This window comes from Oncorhynchus mykiss, chromosome 16, assembly GCF_013265735.2.
Source record: "Oncorhynchus mykiss isolate Arlee chromosome 16, USDA_OmykA_1.1, whole genome shotgun sequence".
NCBI classification, from domain to species: Eukaryota; Metazoa; Chordata; class Actinopteri; order Salmoniformes; family Salmonidae; genus Oncorhynchus; species Oncorhynchus mykiss.
The window spans coordinates 31,474,376-31,498,241 of NC_048580.1; the positions used below are offsets into that span (position 1 = coordinate 31,474,376).

Sequence of the window (23,866 nt, forward strand, 5' to 3'; positions counted from 1 at the left end):
CCATGTGTATGTGACCAATAAAATTAGTTCATACATGCAGCTATTATTGTTCAGAATGTCATAAATCGATATAATTAAATCTATCGGTAAAGTTCTGTCATCTCCACTTCTTTCACGGAGAAGAGAGGGACCGGGGAGAAAATGCAATAATAAAAAAATAAATAAAACTTTCCCTTTTTTGTGCAAAATGTCCAAATTTCATTAGTTTGACAGTTTGTAAGGAAAGAGAAAGCTGTGAAAACGCAACTTTGTCTGCCTATTCCCAAAAGCATTTGGCAATAGGCGGGTAGGCTATTTGGCACGCATATAGTTATGCCCGAAAGCTTATGCTTATGCACTAATGCCAGAGCCTCAAAATAATGACAGAAAAACCTCAGTGTTGCACAAGAATGATACATTTATGGATTTTTTTTAATGTATTTTCTCTTTATTCAACCCGCCCGCCTCCCACCCTTCATCCACACAATATTTCATGACCCTATACCCGCCCACCCTGTGGATTTCACCGCAGGGACTGCGGATTATGAGTCAACCCACACATTACTAGTGCGTGTGTGTGTCTAGAGTCTCCAGGGTTTGGTCAACCACAGATCCATACTGAGTCCAACTCCAGTCCTGGTCCTGCATCAGAGATAGATAGGCAAGGGGTAAGTCAGGATACACACATATAGCGCCACCCCCCCCCCCCCCCCCACACACACACACCCAAGTCTCGTGGACGCACCATGATATTGCATGTTTTGTCCTGTGAGGCCTCCTGCAGTAGAGAGGTCAGCTGACTCAGGTAACGCTGGTTCTCATCCAGTAGGTGGCATACTGACTCACTGAGAACATGAATGGTGCCAATGTGTTATTTAGTCATTTGTTACTCTTTGGTAGAACTGTAGAGGGTGGTATTAGAGATCATATTACATTACTACGTTAGTTACTTAGTATGGTCTTACCTGTGTGTGTGTCTTAGTGGGTTCATGGTGAGAGGAGGGGGACTAGAGGCGTCTGAGCTGGGGGTTAGAGAGTTGTGACTGCCATTCTGGGCCTACACACAAAATAAAATGTAAAATATAGTAAAGACCCGGGTTGTAGTCAGATTACAAAAAAAACAAACTAATCAGTTACATTATCAGCAAAAAACAGATTCCAGTTACCTTTGAAAATCTATTTGATTACGTCACCGATTACTTATAAAAAGTTTGAAAAAGAAAAAAACATACATTATGACACTTTTGGTTCTCAATTACATAAAAAAAAAGGTGCTATTAAATTTGTTCCATTGAGCGAGTCTGACCACATGTCAGAGACCACTATGATGACACACCAAATGCGTTTGATGGATCCTTTTTGTCTTCTTATGTCTCGAGGGGAAAGTAATCCAAAAGTAACTGAAAGTAATCAGATTGTTACAAAATTTGGATAATCCTAAAGATTACGATTTGGACAGGTAACTAGTTACTAATGGATTACATTTAGAAAGTAACCTTCCCAACCATGTAAAGACAACTGATGACAACAGTAACTGTAGTACAGTACTGTACTGCTGGTGTTTGTTGGGCTGTTTTCTTCTAAACAGGAGTTGTGTGTTTGTGCACGTGTTTACTTACACAGGCAATCTTGAGCAGGTGCCAGAACTCTCTCTGTCTCTTCATCTGCATAGTCATGACTGCAGCCTCTGCTGCCTTGATGCTTTCCACTGCCCCCTCCAGCTTAGGAAACAATGCTACAATACGACACTTACACTCCAAGATCTTACTAGAAGGAACCAGACGGAGGGAGAGAAAGAGAAAAGGGCTTACTAGAGGGAGGGAGAAAGAGAGAAGGGTGTAGGTGTACAGGTGTGTGCATGTGTACTTGAGGCATGTGTACCTGAGGTGTGTGTACAGGTCTCTGAGGATTCGGTCCTGGTTCTGGACTGTCTGGACAATGGTCTTCACCATTTCTGAACTGTCACTGTAGCCATGAGGGGGGTCTGGACCTGCGCACACACACACGCGCACCCACACAAAACCAGTATAGCCAATGAGAATCCACATTCTCACAGACACACCTCTACCAGCCTATAATAGATCAGTATTGTGCTGAAGTGGTTCTACTCACTCTTGCATTTGGCCTTCAGCTGCTTGTAAAGTTCAATGGCCTTCTCCTCCCTGAAACCACACACACATATTTAATTACAAAACGATACTTTGTCCATTTCATGGAAATAGTTAAAAAAGCTGTAGAATTATGTGAGACACCTACAGTTGTTCCATGATGTCAGCTTGTCTCCTGGCAAACGGACTCCTCTGCAGCTCCACGATCTCAGAGTGGAGACACACTATCTCCTCATCCAGATAGCCCACCTCTGATACCTAACACACATACAGGTGCATGCACACAGACACCGAAGCTATGCCATCAAATGCTTCTCTCACAGTCCAATACATGCTAGCAGAAGCTGTTGGTAGAGTAGACAGCCGTCATACAAAACTATATAGTATAGTACCTGTGTAAAGGCATCAGCTTTCTGTTCATCGTCCTGCCAGGCTTTCAGCATCTTTTCAGAGGCTACAGGTTTGGTCAGATTTCAGAAAACAGTCAGTAACACACACACACACACACACACACACACACACACACACACACAGCTTACAGATGCCAGTGTCTCTCTGCTGGTCGTAGTGCTGTAGGTCTTGTTGTATGCTGGTGGTGAAGAAGGCCAGTTTGGCTCTGAGCTGCTGAGACTGGCTAAACAACACGTTCTTATACCGCGTCAGGTTGGTGTTGTAGCGTAGCAGACTCAACCTACATGTGCACAAACACACAAGGTTGAGAGTGAGGGCAGAAAGGCAAGCGTGTGTGTGTTTGTGCTATGCCTATGTGTGAGTGTGTACAAGTGTGTCTGTGCCACATGTGTGTGTGTGTGTGTGTGTGTGTGTGTGTGTGTGTGTACCTACATGGCAGCTCTCTGTCCCTGGTACAGTCTGCTGTAGTCCCCTCTCAGACCACAGACATAGCTAACAGCCTCTCCCCACACCTTCCTTAGAGCAGCAAGAGGCAGCTGGGTCTTCGTCTCCCTCACTAACACACACATACAGCGAGGAAGAGTTCATTTAGACACAGAAGCAATATGACATCATACATAGCAGGGCGACTTCCTGCTTACAGACATCAACTTCAATAGAATTGTAATATTGTTCCCAGACATTTACTGTATCTGCACTTTGTTAATAGCCTGGGGATGAGGTTAACATAATTTAATTTTGTCCAGACTTGCTATTAGCTTTTCCCAATGTTTATCCTGCATCAAGGAATACTCACATTGGGAAGAACATATAGAACATAGTCTTGGCAGATTTTTAAGCCTACAGTACCTATGGAGTTGTTAAATTGTGAAGCCTACCTATGGGGTTGTGTAGTTGTGAAGCCTACCTAGGAGGTGGGGCTGGGTGGTATACCGTATTTTACAATATACAGTTATTGATGCAATGACCGGTTTGGGTTTCTACTTTATCTTCCATAGTGGTATTTAATGTTAGGTTTGTTAAATGTAATACGCCGTGTGTAACGTACATTTTTATAATATACGCTTTCTACATAGATCAAGCCCCGCGCCTGTTACTCAAGGAACGCATGTTGTTGTTACTCGACCAGGACACACTTGCGTTCAGTCTGCATGGTCAATGCAGAACATGCAACAATGTTGATGACAACCATGCTGTTTCCACTTTGCGTCTTACTATAAATCCACTAGACCTCTATAATTACAATATCTGCAAACTGCTAGTTTGTCTTTTCTAAGCACGTTGTGCCTAAATCACGTTAGCCGCTAATGCTAATAGGTAGCTAGCTAATAAATGTACTAAGTCGGAGCAAACATAGCTAGCTAATACAGCCTGATACCAATTATGGTGTAGGCCAAAATCAGCATGTTGTTTGTGTAACAGTATCTTCTAAACCAAAGAGGATTAGGCGAAGCAGGAATAAGTTACCTACATGAAGTAGCTAAGAGAAAACATTAAATGTAGCCAAAGACTATGGGGTCCCGTAGGAAACATTGACCAACACTTTGGTTCCTACCGTGTCACAATAACTCCTCCCTGGCACTTTAATTCATTGTCATGTCAAACAGAGTATTCAAAGTGCCTACTATTATATTATAACTATAGAATTAAAAATCATCATATTTCCATGACTTCAATAGCTCACCCAAGTGTTTTAATCTAAATCGAAAGTCAAATCTCAACTACAACATTTGGTAAAACCCTTTAAAAAATATATATTTTATAAATCATGCTGAGATTTTTTTGCCAATATCTTGTAGCCCTACGTGGCAGTGTGGAGATGATCTCAAGTGAGCAGGAAAACAAATACGAAAATGCAGAACATTTGTTTAATTGAACAATATAAAACAAATCAGAATGGAGGAAGACCCATTGAAATTACTTAGAATGTATGTGTTGCCACCCTAGGGTCACGTACTACTCAAAGCAAAATTTAGAATTTGTATTATTCAAAAACATAAAATACCGCAAAAATGTGGAAAAATACAGTGAAATTACATTTTGGCCATAATCGCCCAGCCCTACCTAGAGGGTTGTGTAGCTTTGATGCCTACCTATAGTGTAGTTGTGACGCCTACCTATGAAGTTGACGCTGTCAGGCAGGGGTCGGGCAGTGAAAGGTCCAGAGTATTTAGTCAGACTCTTATCAAACAGGTAGACTATGGCATTGTCCCAGCCTCGCTAGAGAGAAATGAAAACATGTCAATGTGTGTGTGTGAGCGAGTGAGTGAGTGATTTGATGTGGGTGTGTGTACACTACCGGTCAAATGTTTCAGGACTTCTACTCATTCAAGGGTTTTTCTTTATTTGTACTATTTTCTACATTGTAGAATAAGTGAAGACATCAGAACTATGAAATAACACATATGGAATCACGTAGTAACCAAAAAGGTGTTAAACAAAATTAAATTTTATATTTGATATTCTTCAAAATAGCCACCCTTTGCCTTGACAGCTTTGCACACTCTTGGCATTATTTGAAGAATCTCAATTATAAAATATATTTATATTTTTGGGGTTTACTACATGACTCCATATGTGCCATTTAATGGTTTTGATGTCTTTACTATTATTCTACAATGTAGAAAATAAAACAATTAAAGAAAAACGCTTTAATGAGTAGGTGTCTAAACATTTGACTGGTCCTGTATATACACTAGGCGGTGTCAGAGGAAGACTCCAGTCACCCAAGTCATAGACTGTTCTCTCTGCTACCGCACGGCAAGCGGTACCGGAGTGCTAAGTCTAGGTCCAAAAGGTTCCTTAAAACCTCTTGATACTAGCCATCCCGGATCCGGGATCGTGAATACAGCCTCAAGCTCATTACCATAACGCAACGTTAACTATTCATGAAAATCGCAAATGAAATGAAATAAATATGCTAGCTCTCAAGCTTAGCCTTTTGTTAACAACACTGTCATCTCAGATTTTCAAAATATGCTTTTCAACCATAGCAAAACAAGCATTTGTGTAACAGCATTGATAGCTAGCGTAGCATTTAGCGTAGCATTCAGCGGGCAACATTTTCACAAAAACAAGAGACGCATTCAAATAAAATAATTTAACTTTGAAGAAACTTCAGATGTTTTCAATGAGGAGACTCTCAGTTAGATAGCAAATGTTCCGTTTTTCCAAAAATATTCTTTGTGTAGGAGAAATCGCTCCGTTTTGTTCATCACATTTGGCTACCAAAAAAACCTGAATATTCAGTCATCAAAACGCCGAACTTTTTTCCAAATTAACTCCATAATATCGACTGAAACATGGCAAACGTTGTTTAGAATCAATCCTCAAGGTGTTTTTCACATATCTCTTCGATGATATGTCGTTTGTGGAAGTCTGGTTTCACTTCTGAATCACATGGAAGAATGCTTGCAGCTGAAGATTACGCACCAATTTCGACAAAGGACACCTGGTAAATGTAGTCTCTTATGGTCAATCTTCCAATGATATGCCTACAAATACAATGCTGCAAACACCTTGGGGAAACGACAAAAAGTGTAGGCTCATTCCTTGCGCATTCACAGCCATATAAGGAGACAATGGAAAACAGCGCCTCAAAAATGTTGCTCACTTCCTGTTTGAAGTTTCATCTTGGTTTCGCCTGTAGCATCAGTTCTGAGGCTCTCAGAAAATATCTTTGCAGATTTGGAAACGTCAGAGTGTTTTCTTTCCAAAGCTGTCAATTATATGCATAGTCGAGCATCTTTTCGTGACAAAATATTGCGCTTAAAACGGGAACGTTTTTCTTCCAAAAATGAAATACTGCCCCAGAGGTTCAAGAGGTTAACAGCTTCTACCCCTAAGCTATAAGACTGCAGAACAATTAATCAAATAGCTCCTCGGACTGTTTACATTGACACCCCCCTTGTTTTTACACTGCTGATACTCGCTGTTTATTCTATGCATAGTCACTTTACCGCTACTTTCATGCATGTACAAATTAACCTGTACCGCCACATATTGACTCAGTACCGGTACCCACTGTATATAGCCTCGTTATTGTTATTTTATTATGTTACTTTTTATAAACATTTTTACTTTATTTACAACATTTTATCTTAACTCTTTCTTGAGTAAGCATTTCATGCTAAGGTCTGTTGTATTCGGCACATGTGACAAATACAATTTGATGACATATACAGTGCCTTGCGAAAGTATTCGGCCCCCTTGAACTTTGCGACCTTTTGCCACATTTCAGGCTTCAAACATAAAGATATAAAACTGTATTTTTTTGTGAAGAATCAACAACAAGTGGGACACAATCATGAAGTGGAACGACATTTATTGGATATTTCAAACTTTTTTAACAAATCAAAAACTGAAAAATTGGGCGTGCAAAATTATTCAGCCCCCTTAAGAACCAGTTGCATCTCTAGGGGCGCTATTTCATTTTTGGATAAAAAAACGTTCCCGTTTTAAGCGTGATATTTTGTCACGAAAAGATGCTCGACTATGCATATTGACAGTTTTGGAAAGAAAACACTGAAGTTTCAGAATCTACAAAGATTTTGTCTGTAAGTGCCCCAGAACTCATTCTACAGGCGAAACCAAGATGATACGTCAAACAGGAAATGAGCAGAATTTCTGAAGCTCTGTTTTCTAATGTCTCCTTATATGGCTGTGAATGCGACAGGAATAAGCTTAGACCTTCTGCCGTTTCCCCAAGATGTCGGCAGCATTGTGACGTATTTGTAGGCATATCATTGGAAGATTGGCCATAAGAGACTACATTTTCCAGGGGTCCGCCCGGTGTCCTTTGTCTAAATTTGTGCGTAATCTTCAGGTGCGGGCATTTTCTCCTGGGATTCAGGAGAGAAAGCACACTTCCACAAACGATATATCATCGAAGAGATATGTTAAAAACACCTTGAGGATTGATTCTAAACAACGTTTGCCATGTTTTCAGTCGATATTATGGAGTTAATTTGGAAAAAAGTTTGCGTTTTGAGGACTGAATTTGTTTTTTTTTGGTAGCCAAATGTGATGTACAAAACGGAGCTATTTCTAATACACAAAGAATATTTTTGGAAGAACTGAGCATCTGCTATCTAACTGAGAGTCTCCTCATTGAAAACATCAGAAGTTCTTCAAAGGTAAATGATTTTATTTGAAGGCTTTTATGTTTTTGTTGAAATGTTGCGTGCTGGATGCTAACGCTAATGCTAACGCTAAATGCTACGCTAGCTAGCTACTTTTACACAAATGATTGTTTTCCTATGGTTGAGAAGCATATTTTGAAAATCTGAGATGACAGTGTTGTTTACAAAAGGCTATGCTTGAGAGATGGCATATTTATTTCATTTCATTTGCCATTTTCATGAATAGTTAACGTTGCGTTATGGTAATGAGCTTGAGTCTGTATTCACGATCCCGGATCCGGGATGGGGAGATCAGAAAGGTTAATACTTTGTAGCGCCACCTTTTGCTGCGATTACAGCTGTAAGTCGCTTGGGGTATGTCTCTATCAGTTTTGCACATCAAGAGACTGACATTTTTTCCCATTCCTCCTTGCAAAACAGCTCGAGCTCAGTGAGGTTGGATGGAGAGCATTTGTGAGCAGCAGTTTTCAGTTCTTTCCACAGATTCTCAATTGGATTCAGGTCTGGACTTTGACTTGGCCATTCTAACACCTGGATATGTTTATTATTGAACCATTCCATTGTAGATTTTGCTTTATGTTTTGGATCATTGTCTTGTTGGAAGACAAATCTCCGTCCCAGTCTCAGGTCTTTTGCAGACTCCATCAGGTTTTCTTCCAGAATGGTCCTGTATTTGGCTCCATCCATCTTCCCATCAATTTTAACCATCTTCCCTGTCCCTGCTGAAGAAAAGCAGGCCCAAACCATGATGCTGCCACCACCATGTTTGACAGTGGGGATGGTGTGTTCAGCTGTGTTGCTTTTACGCCAAACATAACGTTTTGCATTGTTGCCAAAAAGTTCAATTTTGGTTTCATCTGACCAGAACACCTTCTTCCACATGTTTGGTGTGTCTCCCAGGTGGCTTGTGGCAAACTTTAAACCACACTTTTTATGGATATCTTTAAGAAATGTCTTTCTTCTTGCCACTCTTCCATAAAGGCCAGATTTGTGCAATATACGACTGATTGTTGTCCTATGGACAGAGTCTCCCACCTCAGCTGTAGATCTTTGCAGTTCATCCAGAGTGATCATGGGCCTCTTGGCTGCATCTCTGATCAGTCTTCTCCTTGTATGAGCTGAAAGTTTAGAGGGACGGCCAGGTCTTGGTAGATTTGCAGTGGTCTGATACTCCTTCCATTTCAATATTATCGCTTGCACAGTGCTCCTTGGGATGTTTAAAGCTTGGGAAATCTTTTTGTATCCAAATCCGGCTTTAAACTTCTTCACAACAGTATCTCGGACCTGCCTGGTGTGTTCCTTGTTCTTCATGATGCTCTCTGCGCTTTTAACGGACCTCTGAGACTATCACAGTGCAGGTGCATTTATACGGAGACTTGATTACACACAGGTGGATTGTATTTATCATCATTAGTCATTTAGGTCAACATTGGATCATTCAGAGATCCTCACTGAACTTCTGGAGAGAGTTTGCTGCACTGAAAGTAAAGGGGCTGAATAATTTTGCACGCCCAATTTTTCAGTTTTTGATTTGTTAAAAAAGTTTGAAATATCCAATAAATGTCGTTCCACTTCATGATTGTGTCCCACTTGTTGTTGATTCTTCACAAAAAAATACAGTTTTATATCTTTATGTTTGAAGCCTGAAATGTGGCAAAAGGTTGCAAAGTTCAAGTGGGCCGAATACTTTCGCAAGGCACTGTATATTGAAATAGGCTATAGCAAATAGGAATAGGCAAATTACTCAGAATGCCACTTGTGTGCTGCCCTACAAGAGTCTGTTTTTTACTGAGCTGCGCCAGTCAAGTTTAAATAGGCTAAACCATCGTCTGTCACATCCCAATGTAGTCACCATGATGACTGTCAGTCATAGATGATGCTATTGTCATATTTTCCAACCCTTGTGTGTGTGTGTCAGACCTGGGTTCAAATACGTGCATTTGATTATTTGTTATTAGGAGCCGGTCAACTTGAAAAGTTTTAGGGTCATTAACAATGTTCCCTCTTAGCTACGGGCTAAGAGCTCCCCTGCCGGCAGAAGAAATATCAGCTCCCGCAGAGAAACATGAGATTGAACTTCAGTTTTCCTCTTTAGTTAACACTATCAACGTTTCACTCTACTATGGGAATTGTGCTCAAATAAACGCAATATTAGCCACTGTCAATGTAACGAACTATGGAAGACTTATACAAAACTGTGCAAGAAATGTACTTGTACGCAGAGCGAATTGGACTATGATTGTATTGTATTGACATGCCTGTACTCTAGACCATTGTCATATATGGATCTGTGCCATTCACTTTGAACTGGACTGTGTTTAAAGCATGAGCGGTCACAAGTAGATGCTCTTGTTTTGAGATCAAAGCAAGAGCTGCATGTAGCCACCTGTGCACATTTGTTCATATTCTTTGCTAGTTAGTGAGTTGTAGTTATTTCTAGCCATTTTGAATTTCAAGTCAGGTAAAGATTTTTTTTTTTAAAGTGGCAGTGTTGTATTTTGAGACAGTCTTGAATAAGCTAAATAGCCAATAGGCAGAGCATGCTGCTTCTGATTCTCTGTAATAATGGTATGGGAATAATACTACTTTATTTTGTAGTGGTTTCTTGCATCAAACATTTACATTCACCTCCTTATCTAAAGGACAAGTGGATAAACAGGTTAATGTCAAGCCCTACATATATTTTTCAAAAGTCTCATGGAATGTAGGTCTCCATTGAACACCACACATTTGCTGCTACCGTGGGTTGAACGATAGAGCAGCTATTTCCATGTTAAAATTTCATGGATGCCTTTTTCTCCATTGTTTTTAATGGTAGGCCACTCTAGTAGGCCTACATTATGATCAAGTAGCCGCAGTACATTTCTTGGCCACTGTTAAAACTAACTTAAACCAGGTACAGCCTCAATGTTAAAATTAAACATGTGCCGGAAGTTGTACAGAATTTTCACAACATTCAAGTTTGAGCTCACATACCTGAAATTTGCTGGGTGTTGATTTTTGCTTTTAGAGGAACAATCTTCTCATGGACAAATGTGTTCTTATCACAATAGTCCCTAAAGTGTTTGAGAAATATATCCAAAATGTCAATATATTTGGCGCGTTTGATCCAGAAAAACACCGGTTCCAACTTGAGCAACGTGACTACAAAATATCTCAAAAGTTACCTGTAAACTTCGCCAAAACATTTCAAACTACTTTTGTAATACAACTTTAGGTATTTTTTAAATGTAAATAATCCATTAAAATTGAAGACGGGATGATCTGTGTTCAATACAGGAGGAAAACAAACTGTAGCATGCTTTCTGGTCACACGCCTCTATCTAACAGTACACTTCAAGTGACCCTCGTTCAAGATGGCCGTAATTCTTCATTACACAAAGGAAAAACCTCAACCAATTTCTAAAGACTGACATCCAGTGGAAGCGGGAACTGCATGAAGGTCCCTTAGAAATCTGGATTCCCAATGAAAACCCATTGAAAAGAGAGTGACCATGCTGAATGGTTTGTCCTCAGGGTTTCAAACAGTTTTAGAAACTTCAGAGTGTTTTCTATCCAAATCTAATAATATGCATATCTTATCTTCTGGGGATGAGTAGCAGGCAGTTGAATTTGGGCATGCATTTCATCCGGACGTGAAAATACTGCCCCCTGTCACCAAAAAGTTAAAATTAAGATATGTGTAGTTATTTGGATTTTTACTAATTCTCTTTGAAAGACAGGGTCCTGAAAAAGGGCCGTTTCTTTTTTTGCTGAGTTTAGTTTGCATTGCAGTACATAAAATGTGGTGAGTAGTTGACTCAGAAAGAGAAAGTTGAACAGTTTTGAACAAATTAATTCCTTTAATAATGAAGCGAGAGCTAGCTATATTTCATTTTTTTTTTCACTTAACTATCAAATGCGGCTAGCTAGTTTAGCCAACTCAAACAGAGAGGGATGTGTTAGCTAGCTGGCTATCCAGCAATGACACACATCCAAGTCAAGATAAGCTGCTTAACTACTTGCTGACTGTGCACTGTACTTCATGATTGTAGCAAGTTTACTAACGCCTTAGTTCTAGTAGCTATTTTGACTATGACGTTAGCTAATATGTAGCTATTTTGACTATGACGTTAGCTAATATTGTGACAACGACGTAGGCTGTGTGTAACAGTTAGCAGTTACGATATGAAGGTTTGGCTTGGAAAGTTGCCTGATCACAGATAGCTGATGTGTTGTGCACTGAAGTATACACACAAAGGGAAAAGGTGAGCGAGCGGAAGAAATTGTGTAGATGCGAGAAATAATTATTCAACGAGCAAAATGAACATGCTGTTTGTATGTGGCTGCTATGAAAGTGAACAGTGTTTGTGTATGATCAGGGGTCTAATCATTCCACCAATTCTGTTGAAAAGAAAATCTTAAAACGGAAGCAACTGGAACGAAACAGGGATTTTGTCCAATAGAAAGTCTTGTTTGTAACTGTTGGACTAATGATTACACCCTAGATCAGCTAGATGCAGGCGAGAGGATGCAAGGCGGTATTGAATTTGTCACTGTCACCTTGATTACTCAAATTTCTCTTGACCTGTGCACCTGCGTTGTAACCTTTCATTCATAGGCTTAGCTGTAGAAACATCATGACGGGTATAGGGACAATTGAAATATCATGTTGTGGCCTAAACCTATCGATGTTACATTGAAATGGGTGAATAGAATAAAAATGACAGTCATCCAGTAATATAAATAATGCCATGCTCATTAAAAAAAGCAATTGTCTTCCATCATCTTAAACGTCACTGACGGCCACTGCAATACACTAACGCAAAAATAATATCATAACAAAAACCATGAGTCAAATTGACCCCTGAATTGATATATAAACTCAATACATGAAGTCATGACTAAGAATGATTACCTGCTGCATTGAAAGATTACTTGCTGCAGCCAAACTACAGCACTAGACTAAACTTCACTTCTGTCATCCTTCTGTTATTGAGAGATAAACATGGTAAAGATTTCACTGATTATCAAGCTATCTTAAGATGAATGCACTAATTGTAAATCGCTGTGAATATGAGTCTGGTAAATTACAAAAATGTTAATGTAAAATGTAATCGAAATACCCTAAATAGTATTTGAACCCGTCTGGTGTGTGGACGCACGAGCTTGTACCGGTCCATCAGGGAGGCAATGCGCTGGTGGTCTGCGAGGGTCCAGGGAGACTCCAGTCTCCAACAGCAGCTCCTGGCTGAGCGGAGGGATGTGTGTGTGGGTGTGTGTCTCCACACGCTGCTGCAGGGAGTGTAACCCCTCCTCACTGCCAAGGACGAAGGAGTGGAGCTGGGCCGACGTCATGTCCAACACATGCATCACCTAGAATGCACACATATGCATAATTGTATGGATTTGTTTGACAAGACCATTAGTCACATCAATTTACAAGAGGCTCATGTTACTATCCAATTAATAAGATTGAACAGTCCCTTGCATTCAGGCTGAATTTGCTAGTGCCAAAACCACTTGCTAAGTTGTTTTCAAGCATTGCAGTGTGTACCTTCATGTTGAGTATGCTCTGTAGGGTAGTGTAGCAACAGGGTGTGTGTGTGTCACGGTCTGTCACTCCTCCTCTTGTCGCAGGGTCCCACAACAACAGCATCTGTAGCAGAGATTCCACTGGCTCTAACAGGGACCTACACACAGACACACGAAAAAGTACAATTTTCCTCACATAGAAAAAGGTAACACATTGAGCAAAAACAAAACAACATTTTAAATAGACGGGATCACAAGTTCCGAAAACTGCTGCTAATATAATGCAATAATATACTGTACATTCCATTTAGCAGATGCTTTTATAGTCATGCGCATACAGTAACAGTCAAAGGTTGACACACCTACTCAGTCAAGGGTTTTTCTTCATTTTGACTATTTTCGACATTGTAGAATAATAGTGAAGACATCAAAACTATGAAATAACACAAAGGGAATCATGTAGTAACCAAAAATACATTTGAGATTATTCAAAGTAGCCACCCTTTGCCTTGACAGCTTTGCACACTCTCGTCATTGTCATGACAGTCCCGTGAGGATCCAAATAGGTCAGATTCCGGGGACTTGTGGGGATTAACAACTCATGTCCTGTTGTAAATCAAGTTGAGAAGATTCAGGTCTCCCTCTCCAAATTCACCAAAGGAAAGTTACTTTGTTTCAAGAGACTTTTCCTGCCGAAACTCTAACATGTTCAAAAGCTGCTCTGTCATAATCCACTCACAGACACACACACCTCTCCATCAGGCTTGGGGCTTGCTATCAACATGAGATGCAACCCTCTCCAACAAAAAAATAGATGTTTTCTGAAAGGGTCGTAGGGGAGATAAAGAACCCCCCCCAAAAAATAGAGTTGTGGTTGATATGTACTATTCCATTTCTAAAATATTCAGAAAGATTGTGCTTTCGTGATCTGTAATAAGTTTTACAGAGAGTTTAAAACGGCAAAGCTGACAAATTGCTTTGAGCAGCGCTCTCCCTAGACAGACTGGGGAGAGCAGAGTGGTGACCACCCTACTAAAGCCAAGGTTAGCGGAGTAAATGTTTGAGTAAAACGCCACTCTCCTTGAGTCTTTCGATGCTTGCCACAGTCTTCCCTGTTACCAATTCAGTCATGGTGATCTGCTGCTGCAACTGTTCTGACATTCTCATATGCTTTACTGATTCGAAGTGATTGTCGAATTTCTCTAGTTTCCAAAAACATTTGGAAATTGTTTTGCATGGTCGTTAGCTGTTATTTTTGTTGGCAAATGAGATTTCTGTTCATTGTACTGCCTGTCAGTCATCAACAAATCACCCATAATCTTAGCAAGTGAATACGCTGACAAGCCAGGGAGAAAACTTTGTTGACAAGTTTTTGGATTGGGCCACTTTCCACGGTAACAGTGCAGTAATTGGTCAAAATTACAAACCTGCTTTGACTGGACCCATTTATGTGCTAAAAGGGGATTGGTCAAAATTGCAAGCTCTCGCATAATATGTGCAGATGTGTTGATTTTGCATTGAATTATGCGATCGCAGAATACTGGAGGGACTGAGAAGAGATAATTGTTTTACATAAACTTTGCAGTGACAAGTCACGCCCGAGTGAGGTCAGAGAGCGTGTCAGCCTGACGAAAACGCAAATTCGAACAAAATGATGGGGTTAAGAATTAACATTCCAGAACACAAAAGTGTGAAGCTGCAGCTACACGTTTAAAGTTGTTTGAACTTTGAATCTCAACACGAGGTAGAGACTATAAACTTACCTCCTGGACAATCACTGGTACGGCTGATTACTTAATGCAGCTAAAGTATATTCGAAAGCGAATTCAAGTAGGACCATCCTACTATTCTGCTCAAACCATCGTATTACACTACTCTCATCACCCCACTGGGAACCATCGACCTGTCTGGCTAGCCTATCTTCAAAGAAGCATCTTCAGGAGCAAATGGAAGGAAAATAAACTAAGTAGTTCTGTTCAGGACTACGAGACAAATCACCAGATACCGGACAACTACAAAGAAGGACAACAGTATTAGACTTTGTTGGAACCATTTTGGACAATCAGAGCCTTACATGCGTGCCGCAAAAATGCCCAACTCCCTTCACAAGGCGGCTCTGTCCACCGAGAGAGATCCGGCGAACCAAAACATTTCACATACAGTGAGGCAAAAAAGTATTTAGTCAGCCACCAATTGTGCAAGTTCTCCCACTTAAAAAGATGAGAGGCCTGTAATTTTCATCATAGGTACACTTCAACTATGACAGACAAAATGAGAGAAAAAAAATCCAGAAAATCACATTGTAGGATTTTTAATGAATTTATTTGCAAATTATGTTGGAAAATAAGTATTTGGTCACCTACAAACAAGCAAGATTTCTGGCTCTCACAGACCTGTAACTTCTTCTTTAAGAGGCTCCTCTGTCCTCCACTCGTTACCTGTATTAATGGCACCTGTTTGAACTTGTTATCAGTATAAAAGACACCTGTCCACAACCTCAAACAGTCACACTCCAAACTCCACTATGGCCAAGACCAAAGAGCTGTCAAAGGACACCAGAAACAAAATCGTTTCAATAAGCGCTAAGATGAAACGACCGCCACAGGAAAGGAAGACCCAAGAGTTACCTCTACTGCAGAGGATAAGTTAATAAGAGATAACAGCACCTCTGATTGCAGCCCAAATACATGCTTCAGAGTTCAAGTAACAGACATCAACATTAACTGTTCAGAGACTGTCATCAAGGCAAAGGGTGGCTACTTTGAAGAATCTCAAATATAAAATATATTTTGATTTGTTTAACCCTTTTTTGGGTTACTATATGATTTCATGTGTTATTTCAGTTTTGATGTCTTATTATTCTACAATGTAGAAAATACTACAAATAAAGAAAAACCCTGGAATGAGTAGGTGTGTCCACACTTTTGACTGGTACTGTACATCTTATGCATGGTGGCCCAAAGAATCAAACCCGCAATCCTGGCGTTGCAAGCACCATGCTTTACCAACTGAGCCATACAGGACCACTATGAGTGATGTGTGTGTGTGCATGTGTACCTGCTCAGATTGTTGGGGTAGGGTAGGTGTGTAGAGAATCTCACTTCTCCATTCATATCCTCTACAGCCATGATGTCCTTGGGACCTTTGTTGCGCACTTTATTGGTCCTACACACACACACACACACACACACACACACACACACACACTTTTACTGGTTCTACAAGAACATACAATTATTTGCCTTCTATTTTAGTGACAGACACACACTCACCACTGAACCGGCTGCATGTTGTGAAGGAACGGGCGGAAGCCACAGGTACACTCAAAGATCATGGTCCCAAAACTCCAGTAGTCCACTGACACAGTATAGGGTTTATTCTCAAACAGCTCTGGAGCCTAACATGCGCACACACGTAACACACAATTCCCATTGGAAATAGATTCAAAAGCATATATTGTCAGTGTATAAAAAACGTGTTGGTCTCACCAGGTACTGCAGAGTTCCGACGAAGGATGTACAGAGACTGCCCTGGTCCAAGTCTTTAGCGTAACCCAGATCTATGATCTTATGGACAAACTAGAGGAGAGATAAATAGAAAGAGGGAAAGATAGGGAGGAGAGAGATGGACAGCACCAATACTTATTTGAGTTTCCAAATACCTGTTTGTGTGTGTGTGCACTCACCTTCCCACTGGTCTCCTGCAATACGATGTTCTCAGGCTTCAGGTCCCTGTGGATGATCTTATTCTCATGGAGGTACTGGATACCAGACCCTGTGTGTACAATAATGATACATTACCTAAAATGAAAAGAAACTCCCAAATGGTGCTTGCAAAGTATCAATGTACCAGCCTCAACTGGAACCAAACAGAAGTGAATGGGCCAAAACAGGGGGACCAATATCTAAATAAGCAACACTTGTTTGTTAAAAAATGCTTTGTTGCAAAGCATTTTGCTTTAGTGTACACTAATGAATACACCCCTGGAAAGCAACCTCTAGAATGAATGACTGTATTTCACTATAAAGGGCTAGCTTACCAACATGGCTGAGTAGAGAAAGGACTTGACTCTCCTTCAGTCCACAGCAGTTCTCTGGCTTGTTCAGCAGCTACAGGGATCAGGAAAAACAGTCACATACAATTCATTGCCTTTAAAAATGTTTTCCCACTACTTGATTTTTTCCACATGCAACAAAATGGGATTCACGTGGATTTAAATGTAATTTTTTGTCAACGATCTACACAAAATACTCTGTCAAAGTGGAATAAAAATGTTAAAAATAAAAATGGAAATGGAAAAAAAAGAAGTATTAAACGCAGAGATGCTAGAATCACGTTTGGCAGCTGTCTTTCTGGGTATCTCTCTAAGAGCTTTGCACACCTGGAATGTACAATATTGGTCAAGTTGGTTGCTGATCATTGCTAGAAAGCTATTTTCAAGTCCTGCAATAGATTTTCAAGCTGATTTAAGTGAAAACTGTAACTAGGCCACTCAGGAGCATCGCAACTCCAGTGTATATTTGGCCTTGTGTTTTAGTTAATTGTCCTGATGAAATGTGAATGTGTCCCAGTGTCTGAACCAAGTTTTCCTCTAGGATGATGTCGGTGCTTAGCTCTATTCCATTTCTTTTCATCCCCCCCAAAAACTCCTTAGTCATTGCCGATGACAAATCTACCCAACATGATACAGCCACCACCATGCTTGAAAATATGAAGAGTGGTACTCAGTGATGTGTTGGATTTGCCCCAAACATAAGGCTTTGTATTCAGGACAAAAATACAATTTCTTTGCCACATTCTTTTGCAGTATTACTTTAGAGCCTTACTTAAAACAGAATGCATGTTTTGGAATATTTTTATTCTGTATAGGCGTCCTTCTTTTCACTCTGTCATTTAGGAGAAAATTCTACAATACTAACCTATCACAGCCATTGAACTCTAACCGATTTAAAATCACTATTGACCTCATGGTGAAATCTCTAAGCAGTTTCCTTCCTCTCCGGCAACTGAGTTAGGAATGGCGCCTGTATCTTTGTAGTGACTGGGTGTAATGATACACCATCCTAAGTGTAATTAATAACTGCGTTATGCTCAAATGGATATTTAATGTCTGCTTTTAAATTTCTTTACACATCTACCAATAGGCGCCCTTCTTTGAGGAGGCATTGGAAAACCTCCCTCATCTTTGTAGTTGAATCTGTGCTTGGAATTCACTGCTCGACTGAGGGACACTAGAGTTTATTGTATGTGTGAGGTACAAAGATGGGGTAGTTGTTAAACATGTTTACTGCACACAGAGCGAGTCCACGCAATGTATTATGTGATTTGTTAAGCAGAATTTCAGAGACATTTCAGCTTTTCATTTTTTATTAATTTGTAAACATTTCTAAAAACATAAAATGTGGAAAAGGGGTACATTTTTTTTATTTTTTATTTTTTAATAATTTGACCCCTTTTTCTCCCCAATTTTGTTTCGTAGCTACTATCTTGTCTCATCGCTACAACTCACGTACGGCCTCCGATACACAACCCAACCAAGCCACACTGCTTCTTAACACAGCGCGCATCCAACCCGGAAGCCAGCCGCACCAATGTGTCGGAGGAAACACTGTGCACCTGGCAACCTTGGTTAGCGTGCACTGCGCCCGGCCCGTAACACAGGAGTCGCTGGTGCGCAATGAGTCAAGGATATCCCTACCGGCCAAGCCCTCCCTAACCCAGACGACGCTGGTCCAATTGTGCGTCGCCCCACGGACCTCCCAGTCGCGGCCGGTTGCGACAGAGCCTGGGCGCGAACCCAGAGTCTCTGGTGGCACAGCTGGCGCTGCAGTACAGTGCCCTTAACCAATGTGCCACCCGGGAGGCCGGGGTATGAATACATTCTGAAGGTACTGTACACATGGCATCACTGCAGTTGTGTGTATGTGTGCACGTGCGTGTACCTTGCGTAGGTCTCCTCTAGAGCAATACTCCATGGCCAGTAGTGGCAGGTCATTGAGCGCTATAAAACTCATCTCCACTGGAACCTCCCTGGCTCTCACCACATTATCATGGCTCAACCTGAAGAGGCAAGGAGACAAGATAGGAGTCAGGAGTCGAGGAGACAAGACAAGGAAGTAGGACACAGGAGAAAAGGACAGAGCAGGTGACAGTCAAGAGCAGCAAAAGATGATCTATAGTTACTGTACACTCTATCCATGGGATCCCTGTGTTTATGCTTCTATGGAGTAAATCTGTTTGAATTCAATCACCTTTTGACAGCATCCCTTTAGATTTAAACAAAACTTTCCATACATGTTTGCCAATGGAAGTTGTCAGAAAGTGACATATTGGACATAAATGACAAAACATTCAGGAGACAAAAGGTGCTCAAAGTTGACCCATTTTGCATATCCCACCATACCATGAGACATCTATGGTCTTCATCACTGGAAAAGGGTTCAGTTTGATTTCATTTTAAAGCTTACCGAGTTGTCAAACTATGACAATTTCTTGGAAATAAAATGGATCCATAAAAAAAATGGATTGTTTTTTACTTTTAAGGTCAATTATACAGGGTGGGTGTTATTTCAATCAGAAATATAACTCATAGAATGGATATTAGCCTTCAGACAAGGTCTGTTACAGTGACCAGCTGTCACGAGTCATGAAGGCAGTCAAATTCCAAATAAATAAATACAAAAATTGGCGGATTAATCCATACCGGCTTTTTTGGTCCTTCAATAATCAGTATCGGCGTTGAAAAATCATAATCGATCGACCTCTAAATTAGAATAATAGTGAAGACATCAAAAATATGAAATAACACATATGGAATCATGTAGTAACCAAAACAGTGTAAAACAAATCTAAATATATTTTATATTTGATATTCTTCAAATAGCCACACTTTGCCTTGATGACCGCTTTGCACACTCTTTTCTTTCATTTTGATTTTGGCACAAATGGAAATGTGGCACTGACTGACTCCCCCATGGCTTGACGTTTTTAAGCATAGTCTCAATGAAGAGTTCGGCATTCGACTAGCCATGTACTACATGCAGTTACAAACCTGCTAGAGTTAGCGGCAAGCGGATGAGCAATATCCACCGTCATACTACGGATGCAGCCTGAATGTCAAGCTGGTTAGATTTAGAAAACCCTGAGTAGATCTAGCTTTCTTTGTAGGATACCTCTCTGGAGCGCCAGGTAAGGTGGGTGTTTGCACTTTGAGGTTTTATTGGTCCCATTTTTTTCATATCGCCTTTATTTAACCAGGTAGGCCAATTGAGAACAAGTTCTCATTTACAACTGCGACTTGGCCAAGATAAAGCAAAGCAGTGCGACAAAAACAAACCAGATTTACACATGGGATGAATGAACGTACAGTCAATAACAAAATAGAAAAATCTGTATACAGTGCGTGCAAATGACGTAAGGAGGTAAGGCAATAAATAGGCCAATAGCAGCGAAGTAATTACAATTCAGCAATTTACACTGGAGTGATATATGTGCAGCAGGCAAGTACAGCTAAAGTATTTGAAATTATTTTAAATAGTATTTGAGCCCAGTTCTGACAGTGTTTGTGTGGTTATTACTAGATGTGACACTCACTTCTTCATAATCTGTATCTCTCTACTCCAGCGCTCTCTGTTCTTTGAGTTCAGCTCCAGACGACACAATTTCACTGCTATCTTCTCTGATGTCTCCTTCACACACACACACACACACACACACACACACACACACACACACACACACACACACACACACACACACACACACACACAGAGCATCTCAGAAGATAATGTTGTTTGAGACTTTCATCTCCAGATGGCTTTATGTGTATGTGTAGTCATATGATCCGGACTCACCAGGTGCTGGTACAAGTAAACGTGTCCAAACCCTCCGGTCCCCAACTGCTCCTTCAGCTCCCACAGCCCACACACTTGGCTCTGTTTGACCGGGACTTTCTCCATCCCTCTCAGCTGTGGAGGGCTCGAGAGTGTAATATGTCAGTTACCCTGGACAGAATGACTTTCACGTGACATTTGCTGTGAAGCCTCCGGAGTAGTCTCCAACTGGAGTGTGCAGGACTGTTTTTCAGCCCTGCACTAACACAACAGATTCAGCTATGACGCTTCCGACCATGTCTAGTTGATCAGTTCAATCAGAATGTTTTATCGGTTTTATCAGGTGTGATAGTGTCAGGCTAGTAAAGGCCTTCTCTAGCGCTCCAACAACTCTGCAACTTTTTATTTACCAAGGCAGGAAGGCTGACAGAACAATACAATTGTTAGATATGCCTATATGCCCACAACCATGCCGTGTCCTAGTTCCACAGTGGACCGGAGTGGCTAGCTTGCCAGGTGAAGTTCGTAAAGCAAGACGTAAACAAAGTAGCTAGAGCCTGTAGAGCCTGTAGCTAGAGCCTGGCTAGAGTCTGTCTAAACTCTTTCACTAACGCGTTAGCTAACGTTACTAGCTAGCCAAATGGCACTAGCGCTGAATACAACAATAAAACCATCTAGAACAAATAACGGAAAGATATAAAACACCGTTGATAGTAATTCATTTCTGGATTAATTAGCTACCGGTATATTTGTTCCACGCTAAAATGAAACAAAGTGGTAATATTAGCTATATCCTAAGAGTCAAAAGCGGCTGTTGTTGCTTCTTCTTCGATGAGTTTTAACGGCGGTTAGCATCCAATAAATGTTGCATTACCGCCACCTATTAGACTGGAGTATAACTCCCTTATACTTTGCTTGAAAAAATATAAATAAACAAATACCCTATCATCTACAGTGGTTCCCAAACGTTTTATAGTCCTGTACCCCTGCAAACATTCAACCTCCACCTGCAGGCACACTCTAGCACAAGGGTCAGACTCAGCGCATTCTCAAACACACACACACACACACACACACACACACACACACACACACACACACACACACACACTATACAATACCTTTATTGAACATAAGAATGAGTGGGAGTTTGTCACAACCAGGCTCGTGGGAAGTGACAAAGAGCTCTTATAGGATCAGGGCACAAAAAAATAATATAATAATCAACAATAAATGTTGCTCTTTATTTAGCCATCTTACATATAAAACTTTATTTGTTCATCAAAAATTGGGAATAACTCACCACAGGTTAATGAGAAGGGTGTGCATGAAAGGATGCACATAACTCTGGAATGTTGGGTAGAATTGGAGAGAATCTCAGTCTTAAATCATTTTCCACACAGTCTGTGCCTGTATTAAGTTTTCATGCTAGTGAGGGCTGAGAATCCTCTCACGTAGGTACGTGGTTGCAGAGGGCATCAGTGTCTTAACAGCGCGATTTGCCAAGGCAGGATACGCTGAGCACAGCCCAATCCAGAAATCTGGCAGTTAATGTGATTGGATGTTAATTATTTGACTAGGCTACCTGTATTTGATATCACATTGTTATTTCGCTGAACAATAGATGGTTTAATTGTATTTTTGGCAGTGAAACAAGGCTACTCAGGCGAGAAAAACCCTTACCCGAATGTATAGCACCGTTGGAAAATCTAAATGGATTGTTTGAAAATGTGAAGAAAAATAAAACATTGTTTTAAAGCGTTTTAAATCAGGTTTTTATTTGGAGTACCCCTGAAGGCATTGCACATACCCCAGTTTGGGAATACCTGATCTAACACATAACTGACAAAAAAATAAATAATAATGAAATAATACCACCCTACTCCACTATTTAAATCTCTTTAGTCATACCTCATGCCAACAACCGGAAAGGATTGGACAACAACTTGTAACTCTTCTGATGTCAAGTCTAGCACAACCAAATACAGTGCCTTGCGAAAGTATTCGGCCCCCTTGAACTTTGCGACCTTTTGCCACATTTCAGGCTTCAAACATAAAGATATAAAACTGTATTTTTTTGTGAAGAATCAACAACAAGTGGGACACAATCATGAAGTGCAACGACATTTATTGGATATTTCAAACTTTTTTAACAAATCAAAAACTGAAAAATTGGGCGTGCAAAATTATTCAGCCCCTTTACTTTCAGTGTAGCAAACTCTCTCCAGAAGTTCAGTGAGGATCTCTGAATGATCCAATGTTGACCTAAATGACTAATGATGATAAATACAATCCACCTGTGTGTAATCAAGTCTCCGTATAAATGTACCTGCACTGTGATAGTCTCAGAGGTCCGTTAGAAGCGCAGAGAGCATCATGAAGAACAAGGAACACACCAGGCAGGTCCGAGATACTGTTGTGAAGAAGTTTAAAGCCGGATTTGGATACAAAAAGATTTCCCAAGCTTTAAACATCCCAAGGAGCACTGTGCAAGCGATAATATTGAAATGGAAGGAGTATCAGACCACTGCAAATCTACCAAGACCTGGCCGTCCCTCTAAACTTTGAGCTCATACAAGGAGAAGACTGATCAGAGATGCAGCCAAGAGGCCCATGATCACTCTGGATGAACTGCAGAGATCTACAGCTGAGGTGGGAGACTCTGTCCATAGGACAACAATCAGTCGTATATTGCACAAATCTGGCCTTTATGGAAGAGTGGCAAGAAGAAAGCCATTTCTTAAAGATATCCATAAAAAGTGTTGTTTAAAGTTTGCCACAAGCCACCTGGGAGACACACCAAACATGTGGAAGAAGGTGCTCTGGTCAGATGAAACCAAAATTGAACTTTTTGGCAACAATGCAAAACGTTATGTTTGGC

General features: G+C 40.6%; 1 protein-coding gene across 3 annotated transcripts; it reads right to left on the reverse strand.

Annotated features, from left to right (window-relative positions):
• Positions 1-415: 415 nt before the first annotated feature.
• LOC110491813 (inhibitor of nuclear factor kappa-B kinase subunit alpha) lies at positions 416-21,925 on the reverse strand. Of its 3 annotated transcripts, XM_036946718.1 has the most exons (21): positions 21,007-21,892; positions 20,747-20,841; positions 19,096-19,213; positions 17,193-17,262; positions 16,839-16,927; positions 16,642-16,731; positions 16,426-16,550; positions 16,211-16,318; positions 13,176-13,311; positions 12,794-12,994; positions 4,616-4,718; positions 2,931-3,054; positions 2,627-2,778; positions 2,480-2,541; positions 2,236-2,345; positions 2,092-2,141; positions 1,861-1,969; positions 1,599-1,746; positions 945-1,036; positions 725-824; positions 416-621 (listed from the first exon to the last, which is right to left on the reverse strand). In XM_036946718.1, the coding sequence occupies exons 1-21, from the start codon at positions 21,109-21,111 to the stop codon at positions 544-546; spliced, it is 2,265 nt and encodes a 754-aa protein (XP_036802613.1). In that variant the 5' UTR covers positions 21,112-21,892; the 3' UTR covers positions 416-543. The 3 variants fall into 3 exon arrangements, 2 of the variants coding, with proteins under 2 accessions (XP_036802613.1, XP_036802614.1); XM_036946719.1 differs by lacking the exon at positions 4,616-4,718 and having other exon boundaries at positions 12,784-12,994; positions 21,007-21,893; XR_005036505.1 differs by lacking the exons at positions 416-621; positions 725-824 and having other exon boundaries at positions 1,599-1,742; positions 21,007-21,925.
• Positions 21,926-23,866: the final 1,941 nt, after the last annotated feature.